Raw genomic sequence first — 16,723 nt, forward strand, 5'->3', positions numbered from 1 at the left:
TTACACGCAGCACCAGCTTGCTCAATTGACATCAGCAGCAACATGGTTAAGTCCGTAAAGCTTTCAATTGTAAATGGAAATCATGAAGTTGAGCTTGGTTGAGCTGATGCTGGCATTTGTTTCTCGCGCTGATCGAGCAACTTGGCCCAGGCCTTTACCCCTGGCATCTGGACTGGAAGAGTGACACACCTTGCCAAGATATCACTTTATCTTTGGCTGCTTCCAGTCCTGGTCAACAGTAACTTAACCTGACGTGTGCAGCTTTGTTTGTTTTCTGTCTGTGACATTTTCATTACAACTACTTGCTCAAGGGCAATGAATTGGAGCATGTCTCGAAGTGATCTTGTTAATTCCTTCTTTTTTGAATATGCTTGATTAAAAAATGAAACGTTAGTTGCTAATGGTATTCAAACACTTGGCACAGATGGGAGCCCAGGAATTTTGTCTATTTGGCCAGACAATTGCCAAGTCAATATTAGGAAGTAGCATGATATGACCAGGACAAATTTGTCAAATGTGGTTACTTCACAATGTGGTTGATATGGCCATCACCCATCCATCATGACATTATAGAACCGGCACTGGCTCGAACCGGGACTGATGCGGGACAATGGGTGATTTCTCATCGTATATTAGATTTGTTTGGATACAAGATGACAATTTGATATCGGAATATTTGTTCATGATAGGTGTTGACCTAACACATCGATTATGTGGTTGGCTTGGTTAATGTTGGTGCAGATTGTCATGTGGTTGAATTTGGCAACACTTGCTGGTGAGTCTGGGACTGATTTAGTGCCCTGAGGAGCCTGCACGCATCATACCACTGTTAAGCATTCTGCTGTGTTACATGTATGCCTTGTGGGAGTAGCAATGACATTGTGATTGAGATCAATGAAATATAAAAATCAGTCAGTCTGGTAGTCATTACAGTTCTCAATGTTTCGGTTTCTGGCAAGGCAAGAAGTAAGAGCAGTTATGTGAAGGCCTGATCTGGCAGTCACCTACCAGCTGTTTGTTGGAGGAGGCAGTCAGTAGCTTTTATAATGACTTTATATCCTCTCTTCCAGCAGATGGCAGTCTGTACATGTGGGGCAAGAGCAGCTATGTGATCGATGATGGCAGGCAACCAGCTGAAAAAGTCTGGCAGCCGCTAGCAGTCAATGTTGGGGGTTACCCAGTTAAGAAGATGGCCTGTGGAAGTTGGCATGTTGTGGCAGTCACAGGCAAACCAGGTTAGTGTTACAGTGTGGTTCATAAGTAACCTTGCTTGCGGCATGCAGGATATGCTGGAATCATGTCAAGAGTGCTTTGTGTTGTAGCCGTGTAAAATTTGCAATTTGAGAGGATATGATGTGTTCCTAGAATTGCAATAAGTCAGCCATGTTGCATTTCCATCTTTGTCCCAAATCTTGTTCACAACTTTAAGATAATAATCACTCAATTATGCAATATCCAAGATCATATTTTGTAGTTGAATAGCAACAAAGCCTCCAAAGAGTACAAAGAGATAGATCTTCACTGGCTTAGTGATGAGCACACAATGCCCTGCATGATCATAAAACATTATCACCACGATATTTTCCTCTTCATTATCTTAAGTTGCATCAGAGACTAGAATCTGGTCCAAAGCTGTTATGATTGCCCTTAGATTGATCTAGACCTGTGATATTGGTGAAAACCTCCATTCAGTGTAGGAAAATAAAATGCAAATATGGATCATAAAACGTAAATCTTATGCTATGTTTGCTGTGGTCTTATAGTCTCGACAGACTATAGTCCTATATCGTTCATGTCTGTCTCAAGCTGCGACACGTTGTCCATCCTAGGGTGGTGTTAAAATCACCGCCAGAGAAATCATACATCATATGAAATGATAGTCGCCAACCCCTACACGGCATATGCAATGTTAATGACTGTCATTTTAGTCCATAAATGTCGCTTTCATGGTACAAACACAAGTGACACCAGCAATGTCTCATTACTGCAGATCAGAAATTGACAAACACTTTTGAGAAAAACTAAATGAGACCATGAGGACTATGTCGTGGACGCTTATTGGCAATTGTTAGCCACTCAATTTGGTGTCATCCTGCCATAAGAACTATCTTCCAATGAATATGATGTGTTTTCGATTACCACATCCAGCTGCGACATGATGGGATGGGCCGTGTCTGCAGATTGGGACAGCCTTAGGACTAGTTGCTTCTCTGAACTGCTAACCTTTTTTGGATTGGGAAATGTCAAATTCAAATCAAATCTGCCATTGAAATTGAATGTCTAAGAACTAAAATCTTTCAAAAATGTTGAGGTTTGTACACAGCGTGAATATAATGGGCCACCCCTACAAGTGCATCTCAACTTGGTTTAATCCCAGTGTGTGATTATATTTATGTGTTGGAGTGTGTGCGTTATCATGATGGGCGCCAAGGGGATCGTACCTTGTCAAATGACCATAGAGAACCCAGGACATAAAAACCACATATCATTTTTGCGTTTTGATGACTTTTGGGAATCGCTTGTTGTATGATTTATGAGTAACATACAAGCAATATTGTGATTGAACTGGCACTTAGAGAGCCAGACCTGAGGTGGTGGCCTTTGCTCTTTTGGATGGAAATGATATTCAGGTGCCATTAAGGGTGTGTTGAGGTCTCGCCTATAGCCCTGTTACAGAAACGGAATCATGGATCAAGTTGAGAAAGGCAATGGTGAATTCATCTGAATATGGCTGTATTAGGAAGGGTTGGAGTGGTCATTTGCAGATAGAAGGAGATGGGCTGGTTATGGGTGTTAATCACTTCTGGGTTGATCATTTTTTAAGGGGAAATGGCCTTTTCTGTTCCATCATATGTGATATGAAGCATGCCCGGTCCTCTCATATGAGTGGGTTGTTCAACTGTCATGGAGGCATGATGAAATACCACCAACACTTGGAAGGTGACACCACCGCCAAAACCACTGCATCAGCAAAGTTACATGTTTACATATGAAGAACTTTCATCAATTAAATGACTAAGACAGATCTAGTGATTAAAAACTGGTTACTCATCCAGTCGGGGTCTTAATTAATCATAGTTCATGTTGAGAAATAATAAGTTCATCACAGTTCGTAATAAGCCACGATCTATTTACTTCTTCATTATTTATTAACTTTCGCGTGGGAATCTCTTGGTTAACAAGGTTAAAGTGTCTTCTTGATCTTGTCGCTTTGTGGTATTAATTCTGGTTAATCTAAAAGAATTCACCTGCATAATTAGGCTAACGAAATTACAAGATGCGGGGACGCCGTAATTTTTTATCACGGGCAGAAAATTACTTTAATACAAATTCAAGTAAATTACAATCCTAACATACTGCTTTGCGATTGGGTCAGTGATCAGCTAATCAAATTTGTGATAATTATTTTCCTCAGACCACTTAGATGATGGCGATGGTTTCCCCGCACATAAAGGTCGGCCATGTTGAGTGAATTACCTCTTTGATTACATGCATTTTATATAGCGTCTTCTGGAGCCTTTTGTGCAGAATTTAATAATAGGTCGGGATTATGGAATTGTCATATTCTTCATAAGCTGCAGAGGCAAGAGCGTGGAGATTGGCCCTATGAACACTGATGAATAGTGGTATCCGTCCTAACTAACTGGGCTTCTGATTTCAGGTTCTCGATAAAAACTTCTTTTGCATTTCTAATATTGCTGATAAGTTTGCTTGGATCAGGCACCTCCTGTGGTGATGAGTTACCTCAAGAAAGTAATCATCATTCTGTTGGTTGCATCGCTGTCCGGTCGCAGCCCAGTGCCCTAACCCCTATGCCACCACCCCTCCCCCCCACACCTGTATATGCGATAAAGCCATTCATTCTAATTGCAGCACTTGTAATAAAATTTTCAGATGTTTCGTTGAATTTAGAAAAATGATTTATTTGCTATTCCGCAAGTGGTTCCAGTTCATATCAGATGGCAAACCCAATGCACTCGGTTTACATCAGGCTTCAAAAGTTACGATACTAATAGGTCTAATGTGACACCAGCGAGAATGCCAAGCTTGACTCAGTGAAGTACGAACATATAATATTTGATTGGCTGTGTAGTCCTATCATGTAGTCATTCAGCGGGCAAATTACATTTGCGGAACCTTCTATCATTACCCGAAATATAATTATAACATTGTATAATTTAGTATTTATTGATTCTTTAAATTATTTACTCTTAATTTCTCCTATTGCCCAAGCTGGGCCCATATTGGTTTTAATCGAAAAAATTCTGATATTAATCTTGCCTGTCGTAATTTCCCGTGGTGACAATTGGAGGGCTTGTTATGTCGAAGAAGTCTCGGGTTGTCTGTCGGAATAGGCCATGTGCATCGTAACACATAACAGTTCCGCAACTCTAACAGAGAAATTAATGATACATAAAATAGGACCCGTATTGCAAAACCCGCTAAACAAGATGATAAAAGATAAAATCGTAGAACTCATGCTTCCCGGTTGGATATGGTATGAATATTTGATGAATATTTAGATTAGAGCTGTATTGAATTAGTTTAATTTCATTAGAACACCAGGGGGATTGTCAATGAAAAATTAAGGCCCCAATTTGTTCCAGTGGTTTGACTTTTTTCATTGGAAATGGCATTTTTATGGTCGCCTAGCCACAGAGAGGCACCAATTATTTACCCATCAAATAGATAACAGACTGTTGCCCTAACAATATCAACCTATTTAAATTGTTGTTACTGATATAGCATTAATGCTTATTGCTACCACTTTCTCATTTTGGTTTCACGCCCTGCCAGCGACTTATGAATAAAATATTTGATTCTAATAGTTTATAAATAGGATTTTAAATGCATTCATTAGAATTGGATGAGATCCCATTTTATGTCAGAAATGCGGTGGTGTATTGTTTTCAAGTAAAAACCTTTTATGTTGGTCAGGTCCGAAGTGCATTGGGGCCATGGGGTGGGGGGTGGGGGTCTTTGAACTTATGCCGTTTGCAGCCTAATGATTCTCACATCTGTTGTTGATGTTTTTCTAGCAAATTTCACCCCAAATGAATGGCTAGTTGATAGAGCTTATGGTCCCTTTAACAGTGTATAGGTTTTCGCAGTCATGGTCAATGAGTGCACACAACTTCTGAGAACTTCAGACTCCTGGGTAAACTCTAACTGAATGATATCTTGATTGCATATTAACTGACTTTCCAATTGTGGTCCAAAGGTTGGTCCCTCCTTGGCCATACTGTGGCCAGGGGCTCGGTTAGGTTGACTGTTGACCCACCTCATGTCACCTAATTCTGTGAACCATTTTGACAAATATTGTAATATTTCAACGGGTTCAGAAAGAGTGATACTCCTGGTGGCTTGAGGTGGTGTCCAGATATTGAATCTTTGAATAACACTTGTAAAAATCGTGCATTCTCTGCCGACTAAACATCCAGTCAGTTATTGAGAGCGTCTCAAAATGAAAATCCATCTTCATTAAGCTGAGACACCTTATTGGGTCAGGCCACCCCTACCTGGGTCACCAACATTTTTCCATGAGATTGGCCAAAATTCAATAGTCGCATATTGTCCAGCTTCCTTGTGACCTGACCTGCTGCTCCCTGCCACTACTCATTTGCCATCCCTTGTCAGAGTTGCTGGTGTAATGGGATTATAGGGGGTTGTGGTTGGGGGAACTTGTGGACTTGGGGCCTGTCAGTTCATTGAGACCACTGAGGTGCTGGCTGCTGTAATACTTGGCATGGTGTACGGTTACCCATAAAAACAACTTTTAAAGTATTTCTGATTTCAGTTCAGATTTCAGATTTCAGTTCAGCCCCACCTACACAATTATTTTCACATTTGGCAGGGCTAATACAACAAACAGTGGAACTCCGGTAACATGACCACCCATGGGACCGAGGTTGAATGGTTGCGTTACCGGGGTGGTCGCGTTAGTGAAGTTGAAAATCCGGGGACAAAATACATGATAAGGTTTTCCTGCCAAAATTGTTGAACTTATTCATAACAAGTGAAAAAAATATTTGGACTTAGAAATTTTTCACCCTACAGAGTTGAATTCACTGTACATGAAAAAAAATCGTTTTTGCTGTATCTCCTTAGTTGCGCCCTAGAGAGGTAACATCTCTCATATAGACCATAACCTTACATATTTCTGAATGGCTTTTAAAAACATATTGTCCCTAGGGTAACAACAGAATAAATGGTACTGGTATTCTCTCAAAAGTTTCGTCATAAAAAAATTTGGAATAAACTTTCAAATCGAAGTAATAGGTTCGGTAAAAAACAGTAAAGCAGTTGATTTGACATTTAGTCAGAGTCATCCCCAGAGGAAAAACTAGAAATAAAACAAAATTATTCTTTAATCTTAAATGTTGTCGAAGCAGAATCATACTAGTGGAAAAAATAGATATTAGGGATAGGTATTTTAACTCGTTAAGGCTAAATTGTGTTTCATCCAAGTTGAACAATTTGAACAGAGTTGATTCTTTTTGGTAACAAGTAGGAACCACAGTGATTTAGCTCTTGCACTACGCACACATATCTCCTAGTTTTAACTAGTTATGGTAGAGGTCAGCTTACCTTTAATGATGAGCTGACTTGTACCCTAAAAGCTAATGGTAATTTCTTAAGAATGTCGATGGTCCCCTAGCACTTTTATAGTGAGGTTGCAATTATGAGGCAAATCATAAGGGGCCTTCGACTTACTATATCATGCTCCTTGGAATGGTTATAGTGATGATGGAGAGGTGTTTTGGACAAAATCTTTCTTCAAACTGGAGCGTTGCTGAGTAAACCTTCCGATATATTCAGGTTTGGAAAGTTATTTTCATGATAACCTTTAAAAGGAATCTTAGTCTGGATTTGTGTCTTTGCAGATCTGGTTGAGGGGACAACGAATGGTACATCAGAGGCTGTTGGCATTTATGTGGAGGAGGATAGTTCAGATGAGGTGAGTTGAAAGATTGACCCAATTAGGCCTGGCCATGGTCATCCCCTTTAAACTCAGCCATGCTCATCCTCGCTCAGACTCGGCCACGGTCATCTCCACTCAGACTGAGAAGACTCAGAAGTGCCATACCCTTGCCTCAAAAGTATTTCTCGAGAAAAGCGCCAGAGATAAACTATTTGAAAAAAAAATGGCAAAATTTTACAAATGAGGTTCGAGAGGTTCATTAGCATGATAGGCTCATCAGGTGCTATTCCTAGAACCCCCTGGGGTTAAAGTTACGTATTACAAAGTCCATAATCCAATAAAAACAGGGCTTGGTTTTCAGCTAATTTTGAACTTTAGAGTAAAGAAAGTTATAATGTGGTCAATTTGAGCAATCTATGAATGACTAGAAGTGACACAACATGCTCCGTCTTTCAGAAATAGTACTATAATGTTCATTTTGTCGCATCTCGGGTACGATTCATCATTTTACCTGTTCGTTATTTTCTAACGGTGATTTCCCTGCGGATTGTTCTATTAAATTCCCCCCTCCATTCATCGCCAAGGATTTGATGGATCGGATAGTGAATTTGCCTCCATGTTGGTGCGACCACGGCATCTAGATGTAAAAGGTTGCATTGCTATCCTTTGACTGATGTTATGTCACAGTGCAATACTTCATTGATTAATTTATCAGCTAGTTTGAAAATTGAAGCGCCAGGGTGTATTGTTGGTGGTTAAGTCTGGTCGGCAGGTTGAAAAGAATGAGCTGTCCATGCTAAGAATAGCTTCAGTTTGTAAGATTGAAAACATTCACGAGCCCATCGATAAAAAACTGGTTTCATTCTTCGAATTGTGGCTGTTTCATTGCAATGATTATAGTGTCTGTCTTCATTCAAAGTTTTATCAATACCTTGTACTTCACCTGTTCCTGGATAAGATTCACCTTGCGCTAGTTTTAAGTCGACTTCAGTTAAAGAATCTCGAAAATGATGAGAGTTATGAAAAGGGATGCAATAAAGCCGGCCCTGCTGGTGTCACTGCCTTCATACCGGAAGTAGGGAGGACCTAAACACCGATCAGCCTAAGGGGTGGGCCAAGCCCCTGGCAATGTCGTATTGTACAAACTATTGCAGGATGTTGCAGGATTACGACCATGTTTTGAAAATCAAAAGCTTCTCCGTCCGCGTCATATGAGGTCGACCTTATCCTGCTGTACATTTTCTGTGTACATTGAGTGTAAGTGAGAACCATTTGCTGCAGGTGGAATCAAAGTTGCCAATGAATGGGTGATTCCTCGTGCGAGATGTCATCAACGATGCCTTGGGCCACACCCGATTGACTGAACTGTCTAATATTACATAATGGACCCATCAGTTGGAGTACATGATAAATCACTCAAGCTTGGACAATAGTTGAGTTACACCGCAGAGTAATACCGCATGTTTACATGGTGTTTGCAGGAAATTAACTTATCAAAATCACTTATCTCCATTCAGAGTGAAACGTTTGGTGCACCATGAATGGAATTCATTTCCCTTTTGTATGGCAAGCTGTCCACAAGCAGGACCAATGCTGGAAACTTCTCACTTTCCAAAAGGGTAGACAGATAAAAAGTCCAACGCTTAGTCTTATCCGCCCATATAGCATAATGCCTTGATCTCGGCTGTTGTTTTCTAAGTCATATTTGATCTTTGTTCCAACCTTGCAACTTCATCCTCCCAACAATATCAGAGAACAAAACAGCCAGCCTGCCCTTTGTCTTCAACCTTTGTCGATTGCCCCAGGGCCTAGAAAGCCAAGTGATGGTTGAATCGCTCAGGGCGGTATCCTTTGAATTTGTGCAGTAATACAAAGGAATAGATACCTGGTAAAGTATCTATAGTTCATTGAAGCTAGACATGGGCACTGGATTATGAATTCATATCACCTTTTGTCTCATTTGTTCAGGTTAAGATGTACTCTCATGTTCTAAAGTAAATGGACTTCTTATAAAGATGATTTCAAAATTCAATGATACTCTGTAAGTTAGTTGTGTTATTGGCATCCCAAGCTTTCTAAAATTGACTTACATGTTAACGTTTCTAACAAGATAACGTGACCCTTAATATTTTGACATGAATTAAAATGAAAAAATGATTTCACCACATTTGCATAGAAGCAGCTGTCCAATTACTTTAATACAGCACATGACAGTACATAACAGTGCGCAGTCTCGTTTTGTGATATTTGATGTTTTATGGTTTATAAGTGGTCTTTATGTGCTTCATCCTGACCTTTAGGCTTGGCAGAACATTTGACCATCGCCGCAGGCCAGTTTCTGTAACCTTTGTCACTGTCTTTCCCCTTCCTTCCTGTCGCGTTAATCGTCTGATGAAGACGGCAAAAGTCTTGACCATTGCTTCGGGGATGCTAACTTTGCACAAAGGCCTTTGTGTAGTTACCTTTATCTTAAGTGCATCCCTTCCTAGACTTGACATTTAAACAAGGTATATGCACTGAGTGGTTTCAGCTAAATAACCTAAAAACCAACTGGCGGCGGCCATTAAGCAACTTTTGTTGAGACTCTATGAACAGAATGGAAGGATTCTGTAAGTATTCAAACAAAGCTGGGAGTTTGCTTGCAGTTTCTTCTCTGTCAAAATGCTGTTGTTCTTTCTGTTGACCTGCTCGAACTTTTGAGTTTGGAAAAATCATTATAACCTGGTAGTTTGCTAGTGATGATAAAAGTTATGAGATCTAACATTCGAAATTGACCCTTCAATTGAATCGATCAATCAAACATCAGTGATTCAGTTATTGATTTGTCAAGTTGTTTTCTGATATCGTTAAAACCAAGAGTTAGATGGGTGACATTGACCTTTTAATGTTGAATTTGTCCTTCACGTTTCATCACGACTTTGTGAAAGCCACATGTTGACGCTTTATGAAATAGATAGAATGTAAAAAGAAAATGTTTTTGTGTTAAGTTCAGAACGATGTGATTTACTTTCATTTCCCTTGGCATGACCTTTAATATTCCATAAGAAATTTAACTTCACTTACTTCAGTAATTTTTTCTGATTGCTGAGCTTATCAAATACATTGTCTGAGTAACTCACCCCGCGTGTTACTCAAGTTATTAAAGGTTATAGACTTTCATCCTGTTGGTCTTTCTGAATTTTAGATTTTTTACTCTATATTTCTATGTCTGATGACTAAAACCTAAGACTTATATTCTCTCTCATATATCATAAACATTTTTTTCCAACTGCCTGCGTTTGAATATTTGCCTGGGGAATACATTGATTTTACATGTCAAGAAAATAAGTATGCATAGGTCAAATGGTCTTCAATCCCTAAAGCCTAGTAACTCTGAGAGCCTTATCACATGTTCCCCACAGCATTGGTGCGAAAAAGGACACAGGTCATGAGTCCACGAGCCAAAGACCAAGATTACTGGATACCATGCTCGTCTGTCCCCCGTTTTTAATTGCCATGTACATTGTCTAAATCCATGGTAGAAATCTAAATGACATATCAAGACTGGTTTACTGCTATCTGCAGAGGTCATTATAATTGGACAGAAACAGTTAATCCACCAAATTCCATTCCTACACTGTCGCAGTTTGATGGAAATATATTCAGGTTTGATCCAATGTGGCTGAGAAACATTGAATGTAAGATTAAAATATAGATTTTCTCACGTGCATATTTGCATTACTGCTTCATTGTCTGATAGAAATGTAAACCAGACAGTGCACTTGAACAGTATAAGTGCTTTTCTAAAGAGCACAAACTGTCTGATTTGTTTCACAAAACTAACTGAAGAAAGTTTAGTGCTCTTTTGAATTCACGTCAGATCTCATGTCTGCCTTGTCGGAATGATGAACCGAGACGCCCTGGTATAATTAGGCCACGACTCCAGTCCCATCGGCAGACGATAAAATAATAAAGATGAAGACACGGATTAACCAAAATCTTAGCATAACGAGTTAACTCTGATAGAAATCTGAACACAATCTAGATCGGTTTTGTGTCAACTTGAAAGACAATTCAGTACATTGAAGTACAGTTGGTGTGTTTGAGTGTATACAAGATTTTTTCTCAATCTGAGTTGAAACAACAGCTAGCCCAATTTATATTTGTCTCCCCCATTGATGGACTTGCGGGGCGACTCTAACGACCCAACTCTGACATGATCCCATCTGCCCCCTCGCTCCGATCGCGGCCTATCAATAACTCGTGGTGCCAAATCCTGATAAATGAACGTGATAAGTCTAATAACGTTGCTCTTTCAATCTCGATATCTGATCATGACGAGCAAAACCCGCGAACTCCGATGTCAATTTACTAAGCGAGAAGTTGTCAATATGGATGACTGCACAAAATCAGGACTATCAGAAATCACGCAATGTTATATTGGGTGAAAATATAGATCGCTGCATAAAAGATTTTCATTCAGACTCAGAAATTCTGCTACAGAGAAAATTCGGTATCAAATATGATCCACTGCAATTATGGTGTATATTAGCACACTGATGCTATGAAAATATGAAAATTCCCAAGACCTTGTTCTGTGTGTGAAGTGGTTGAAATCTTGGGTCGAGGGATCATGCGTTTATTGCGAGGCTCTGCAAGTAATCTTTGCGCTGGGATTCCAAATGTCGACTTTTGTCACAAAAAGTCGCAGCAAATTACTAGGAGCTTGTGGGACTTTTCACGACAAGCCCCAATCTGCAGAGATCAAATTGTGAATTATTTTCATATCATAACCGCATTTGTGAGATAAAAATGAAACATTGGGGCCTCGGCTGAGTAATGCTACAGACACCGACCAAACTTGATAAATATTACATGAGTATTTGCCAGGATTTACCAACTCGACTGTGATTTTATCAAGGATTGAAAAATTTCAAAACATAATTTGACTTTAATTGAACTAATGTTATTACAGGACACTAAATGACAAATGAATCTTGTGTAATCCGCATTAATTTATGCAAATTATGAAGTGGAAATCTCGGAATTAACTTATTTCAAGGAATTGATTCATAGCCGTACTATTTTTGAGGACACAATCTAACTACTGTAAAAACCAACAAATTTTCGTGGGGGTTCCATTTTTGTGAATTTTGTAAGTGACTGAGGTTTGCGAGAAACATAGACGGAAATCAAATGGAGAAATGCGAGGGATTGTATGTGTTTGGGCTGCATCCTAATTCTGTATGTCTTCAGATGTAGGGAAGGTTGGGGTTAAAGATAGGATTAGGGCTAGACTGTCCAATTGCCAATTATGTCAAGAATACCCCAATCTGCCCATATCACTGGGACTAATAGAACCCAGGATGCATAGAACCTAGGAAATATAGAACAAACTTTGGTTTGGAGGCATGAACCATGGACACATAGAACCCAAAACTCGTAGAACCCACCGAAATTGTCATGATGGTGTTTTCTAAACGCAGAAATCAAATGGATGCAACAATTGCTGTCATATTGTCATTCTGTATGATGACCATGTTGACAGGGATATCAGCCACCAAATATCATGTCTTTAAGAGTGATGCTCAATTTAAGGGCGGTAGCCATGAACTTAACTGTGGTCTCATTCTGTGACTAAATTGAATGGGTGGCACACACGTTCAGAATTTGTTTACCAGGAGCAAGATAAGTCATAAATGTCAGCTGGACTCAACATATAATACTCAATCGATTGATGACTGGAGGGGATTACTCCTGGTTTTTCCAATGTAGTGAAAGGTTTAGTTGGCTCTAAAGCCACGTGCATCAAGTTCATTTTGAGTTGATCTGTAGGATTATACGAGAGAGTGCCCCAAACCATATTGGACACAGATTCCAAATGCCAATTTTAAATGGATAGAAGAAACAATAGGTTATAAAGTATGACCAAAGGTTATGGCCCAAAACGTATTCTTCATGTCACCCTTGAACACTGGAACGATTGCGTACATTCTTCATAATACCATGTACATTTATCTCATGGTACTTTCGTCAGTCTTTGGTGAAATGAAATCGTGATATCTGTATTGTATTCACTCAGTTTGAATCCAGAACCTATGCTCAAGTTAATGATGCCTTGGGAGGGATGATACTTTGATGAATGGACGATCCAGCTATCTTTCTTTATCAAGATGATCGACTTTTGTCTGGAGTTTGCACTAAGAGGGTGGGGAGAGGGCTAAGGGGTCAAAACAAGAGTTGCAAAGTGAAGATGGAGGGTCAGGACATTGGAGCTCAGGTCTATGATCATTTTGAATCAGATTAGGAATGGGGAGGGGTCAATGTAAGGTAGACATGTTTTTCAGTATTCTCTATATCCTGACATGCTTCTTTTGCCTAGCCAACGAAACCAACAATCACTTTCTTATTCCTTGTGGACTTCTTAGTCCCTGTGGACTGCATGTGACCTGCATAAAAGAAGTTATGATGTAAATGAAGATGTTGCTTGTGATGTTTTTATATTTGATTTTATTCTCTAGGAGAGCTCAGATGACAGCGACAGTGACAAAGAACCAACGCGCCCTGGACTTGGTGACCGACAACCGACAATACCAATAGGGGAATTTTATGCCCCAACACCGGAACCAAAAAGAAATGGTAGGTAAAGCTAGTTTGTTGGCTTGGATATGAACCAACGATTGTTGGATTTGCATAAATCGACTTTATAAAAAAGGATGATCACAGCAACGTCTGTTCTGATGATAGGATTATTGCTTAATGACGTGGAATTATGTATGACCCACATTGTATCATTCAGAGAGGTCACTCAGGTCAACCATGACGTCTGCGGCTGTTTGGCATGCCCACTGTTCTGAGCTGGTGTCAGGATGACAGTATAATGGACTGGACCAAAAAAAGATAGTCCATCATAAAATAAAAAAGGTGCATATAATCAGAGGATATGTTGCTACGAAAGACTTGTTAGAAATCTACTTTAAAAGCCCGCAACATGAATATCATTTATTTGTTGAACAGAAGGCAGCTTTTGGTGAAAAATTAAAAAGACCGTGCCAAACTCTGGTTTGTGTATCATATCTGGATGCCGAAGTGCTGTTTGAGAGAGGGAATCGTTGCCAAAAGTCATTGTACGCCAGAGAGATGTTGGTGATTAGGGATGACCCTTTATGAAGCAGAATATTACTGGATCACATTATACCAAATGGCAAGATAGTTCTTTATCAATTTTGCCAACTTCATTTTCATGCAATAAGATGAAGTAATTTGTCATGGTGGTCTATTGTTCTGTCAGCGCGGCTTTTGTTCCCAAAGTAACTAATAGATAAAGTCAGGGGGTAAACCAATGCTTTATCTATTGACACCAGATGGTCATTGGTCTTGGGATAGAGTTTGTCTGCATCTTTTGTATCTAGTACAAAGGCATCCTGAGCGCATCACTTTCCCTGTAAGTTAACACCACCCTGTCCTTCTGTGTGCATTACTCACGCACGCCTGTACACTGATGTACAACAAATTGCGGGGAAGTTAACCTGGCACAGTCTTTGGCATTTATTGGCACCTTATCTCCCCCTATCTTGGCTGGCTCATCCCGGCACGTGGTGCCTGACCTCAGAATCACGATCGATCGCCATCCCTTGTGGCCTGCTCTATCGCATTGAGATTAGATCTAATAGTTTTTCTCTTCCTTTCAACATAAAGAAGTAGTTGTCCACCTTATGTGATCACTTTGTTGGGCAAACTTTTGAAACCAAGAAGTTTTTGACCTATCTTGCCGTAGCACATCATGTCTATATTGTTTGCGTTATTTCTTTTGTGAAATGTGAAATTTGTGTCATATGACCTTAGGCAAGACACTGAACCCTACTAATTTCAAAATTGAACACATTTTTAGCTCACAATTTCGTTGATGTCGTACAGATGCTGCATGAAAATCCATCCAAAAATGACCCAATATGATATATTGTTATAATTGATATCTAGACATATCAGAACCAATAAAACACTACCAATGTGGTTGTTGATGTCATACAGATGCTGCATGCAAAAATCAGCTCAAAATTCCAACCGCTTCATGGTTTTTCAAAGATTTTGCAATTTTTTGAAAATTTCTGTCATCAAACTCAAAAAGGGGCCTTGGATCCAGGGCCCATATGACCATCCATGAGCATGAATGTATAGGACTGAAAAGCCTATAAGACCTGGGTACAAGGTATTTTTAAAGTGGTCTGCATTTGCAAACTGTGCGTGATATAATGCTGAAAATGCGGGATATTGATGATATACTGATAGATGTTAAAGCGAAATTTTTATATCAATGCTGGTTTTGCAGTAATTCTTCAAAATGAAACGAAATGATATTCCCTCTCAATCAACTATACCTTGATGTTTTCACCCCAAATCTTGGTTCAGTACTCAGACTGACATTGTCTTCCATTTCATCAGGAAAATTTTCAAAAAATGTTGATATTTTGAGACCATGTCCAAGTTGTCATTTCGTGATATTTGGAAGAATAAATGGTTCATTAGCATTGATATCGATACATCGCTTTAGCATCAATCAGATCGTTAGCTCACCTCTTGGGAGCTTATATGATCGGTACCATGGCGCCTGTTTGGAATTGACCTTCTTTTCAAGGTCACAGAGGTCAAAGTTCACTAAATCACCGATAGGTGGCGCGTTTAGTTTATATTTGAGCTAGAAGGTTCTAATTTTGTGAGGACATATATATCTAGGAACCCTCTATTCTACCGCAAAAATTTGTCCCGCTCAGACTTCAAATATTGCCGCCAGGTGGTCATCTTCAAAATTAAACAAAGTCGGATTGCAACCGAATTTCATGTGATTGTATATCTATGTACTCTCTACAATATCCTTGATTTTCAGTCAAATCCAGCTCTTTGACAGTCCTGTTCCATCATGCCTCTAAAATCTATACTTTTAAACCTTCAAGTATATTTTGATGACTTCGAAGTATTGTTTACCCAAACTTTCAATATCATTTTTATCATCGATATTTACCGTTTCTAGTAACAATTCCCCATTCAATACATATCAAAGTACATGGTGCTTGAATTACAAAAGAACTGTATATACATGTACTTCTGGTGCATTTTCATTTAATTTGCAACTCGACACTCCCACCAACTTCCTGCCTAATTGAAACCACAAAGAACATTTAAACCAATTTTCTCGTACATCGGGAGCAAGTCAAAAGCATTTGGGATTTTGATGCCAGAGAGATAAAGTCACATTGTATTGGGTTTGACCCTCATCCCCATCTCAAAAGACTATAAAGTGGAGAGTCAACTTTGACAATGATCTCATTGAAATATGACATTGAACTTATTCGTTCAATTTTGGTTAAAGTTGATGGAAAGTGTTTACTTTGAGCCCTTTTAGAACAGAAAATGATACCTCGATATAGGTCCTTGGTTGTCTAATCAAGAGTGATCGGGTAGACATCAAATTACATCCACAACCCTTGGCTTGCACCTCATGTTTAAGCCTGCATTTCCGGTCTTCCTGTACAGTTTTAATAAGACAACCAAAGACCGCCAGCTGGATGTTAGTTAGTTCCTCAAACCATAAACCCTGTGACAAAGTCTACATGCCTTCCAAATAGTTGTGATACTCTCCCTTGTAACAAAAATATCAATTTCTATATTCAAATACTGCCATTATATTCAATTTTGAAGTGTACTTTAGTGCATGACTTGCAACAATTGTTATTTAACCATCTGTCAAAAAGTACCACCAAATGAGGTGCTGTGTGTCTGGGTTTGAGTTCGGGTTATTGTCCCATAATAAGTTTGTAGAACTAG

At 39.3% G+C, this 16,723-nt stretch overlaps 1 protein-coding gene across 3 annotated transcripts in view; it reads left to right on the plus strand.

The window, feature by feature from the left end:
• The window catches only part of LOC135483104 (uncharacterized), a 111,072-nt gene that overhangs the window by 80,738 nt on the left and 13,611 nt on the right, over positions 1-16,723 (plus strand). For 2 of the 3 annotated variants that reach the window (XM_064763635.1, XM_064763634.1), the window contains exons 9-11: positions 1,071-1,235; positions 6,885-6,958; positions 13,423-13,540. In XM_064763635.1, coding sequence (XP_064619705.1) covers positions 1,071-1,235; positions 6,885-6,958; positions 13,423-13,540 — 357 coding nt within the window. The remainder of the gene's footprint in view (positions 1-1,070; positions 1,236-6,884; positions 6,959-13,422; positions 13,541-16,723) is intronic. The other variant, XM_064763636.1, reaches the window with a different exon arrangement.

This window comes from Lineus longissimus, chromosome 2, assembly GCF_910592395.1.
Source record: "Lineus longissimus chromosome 2, tnLinLong1.2, whole genome shotgun sequence".
Taxonomy (NCBI): Eukaryota; Metazoa; Nemertea; class Pilidiophora; order Heteronemertea; family Lineidae; genus Lineus; species Lineus longissimus.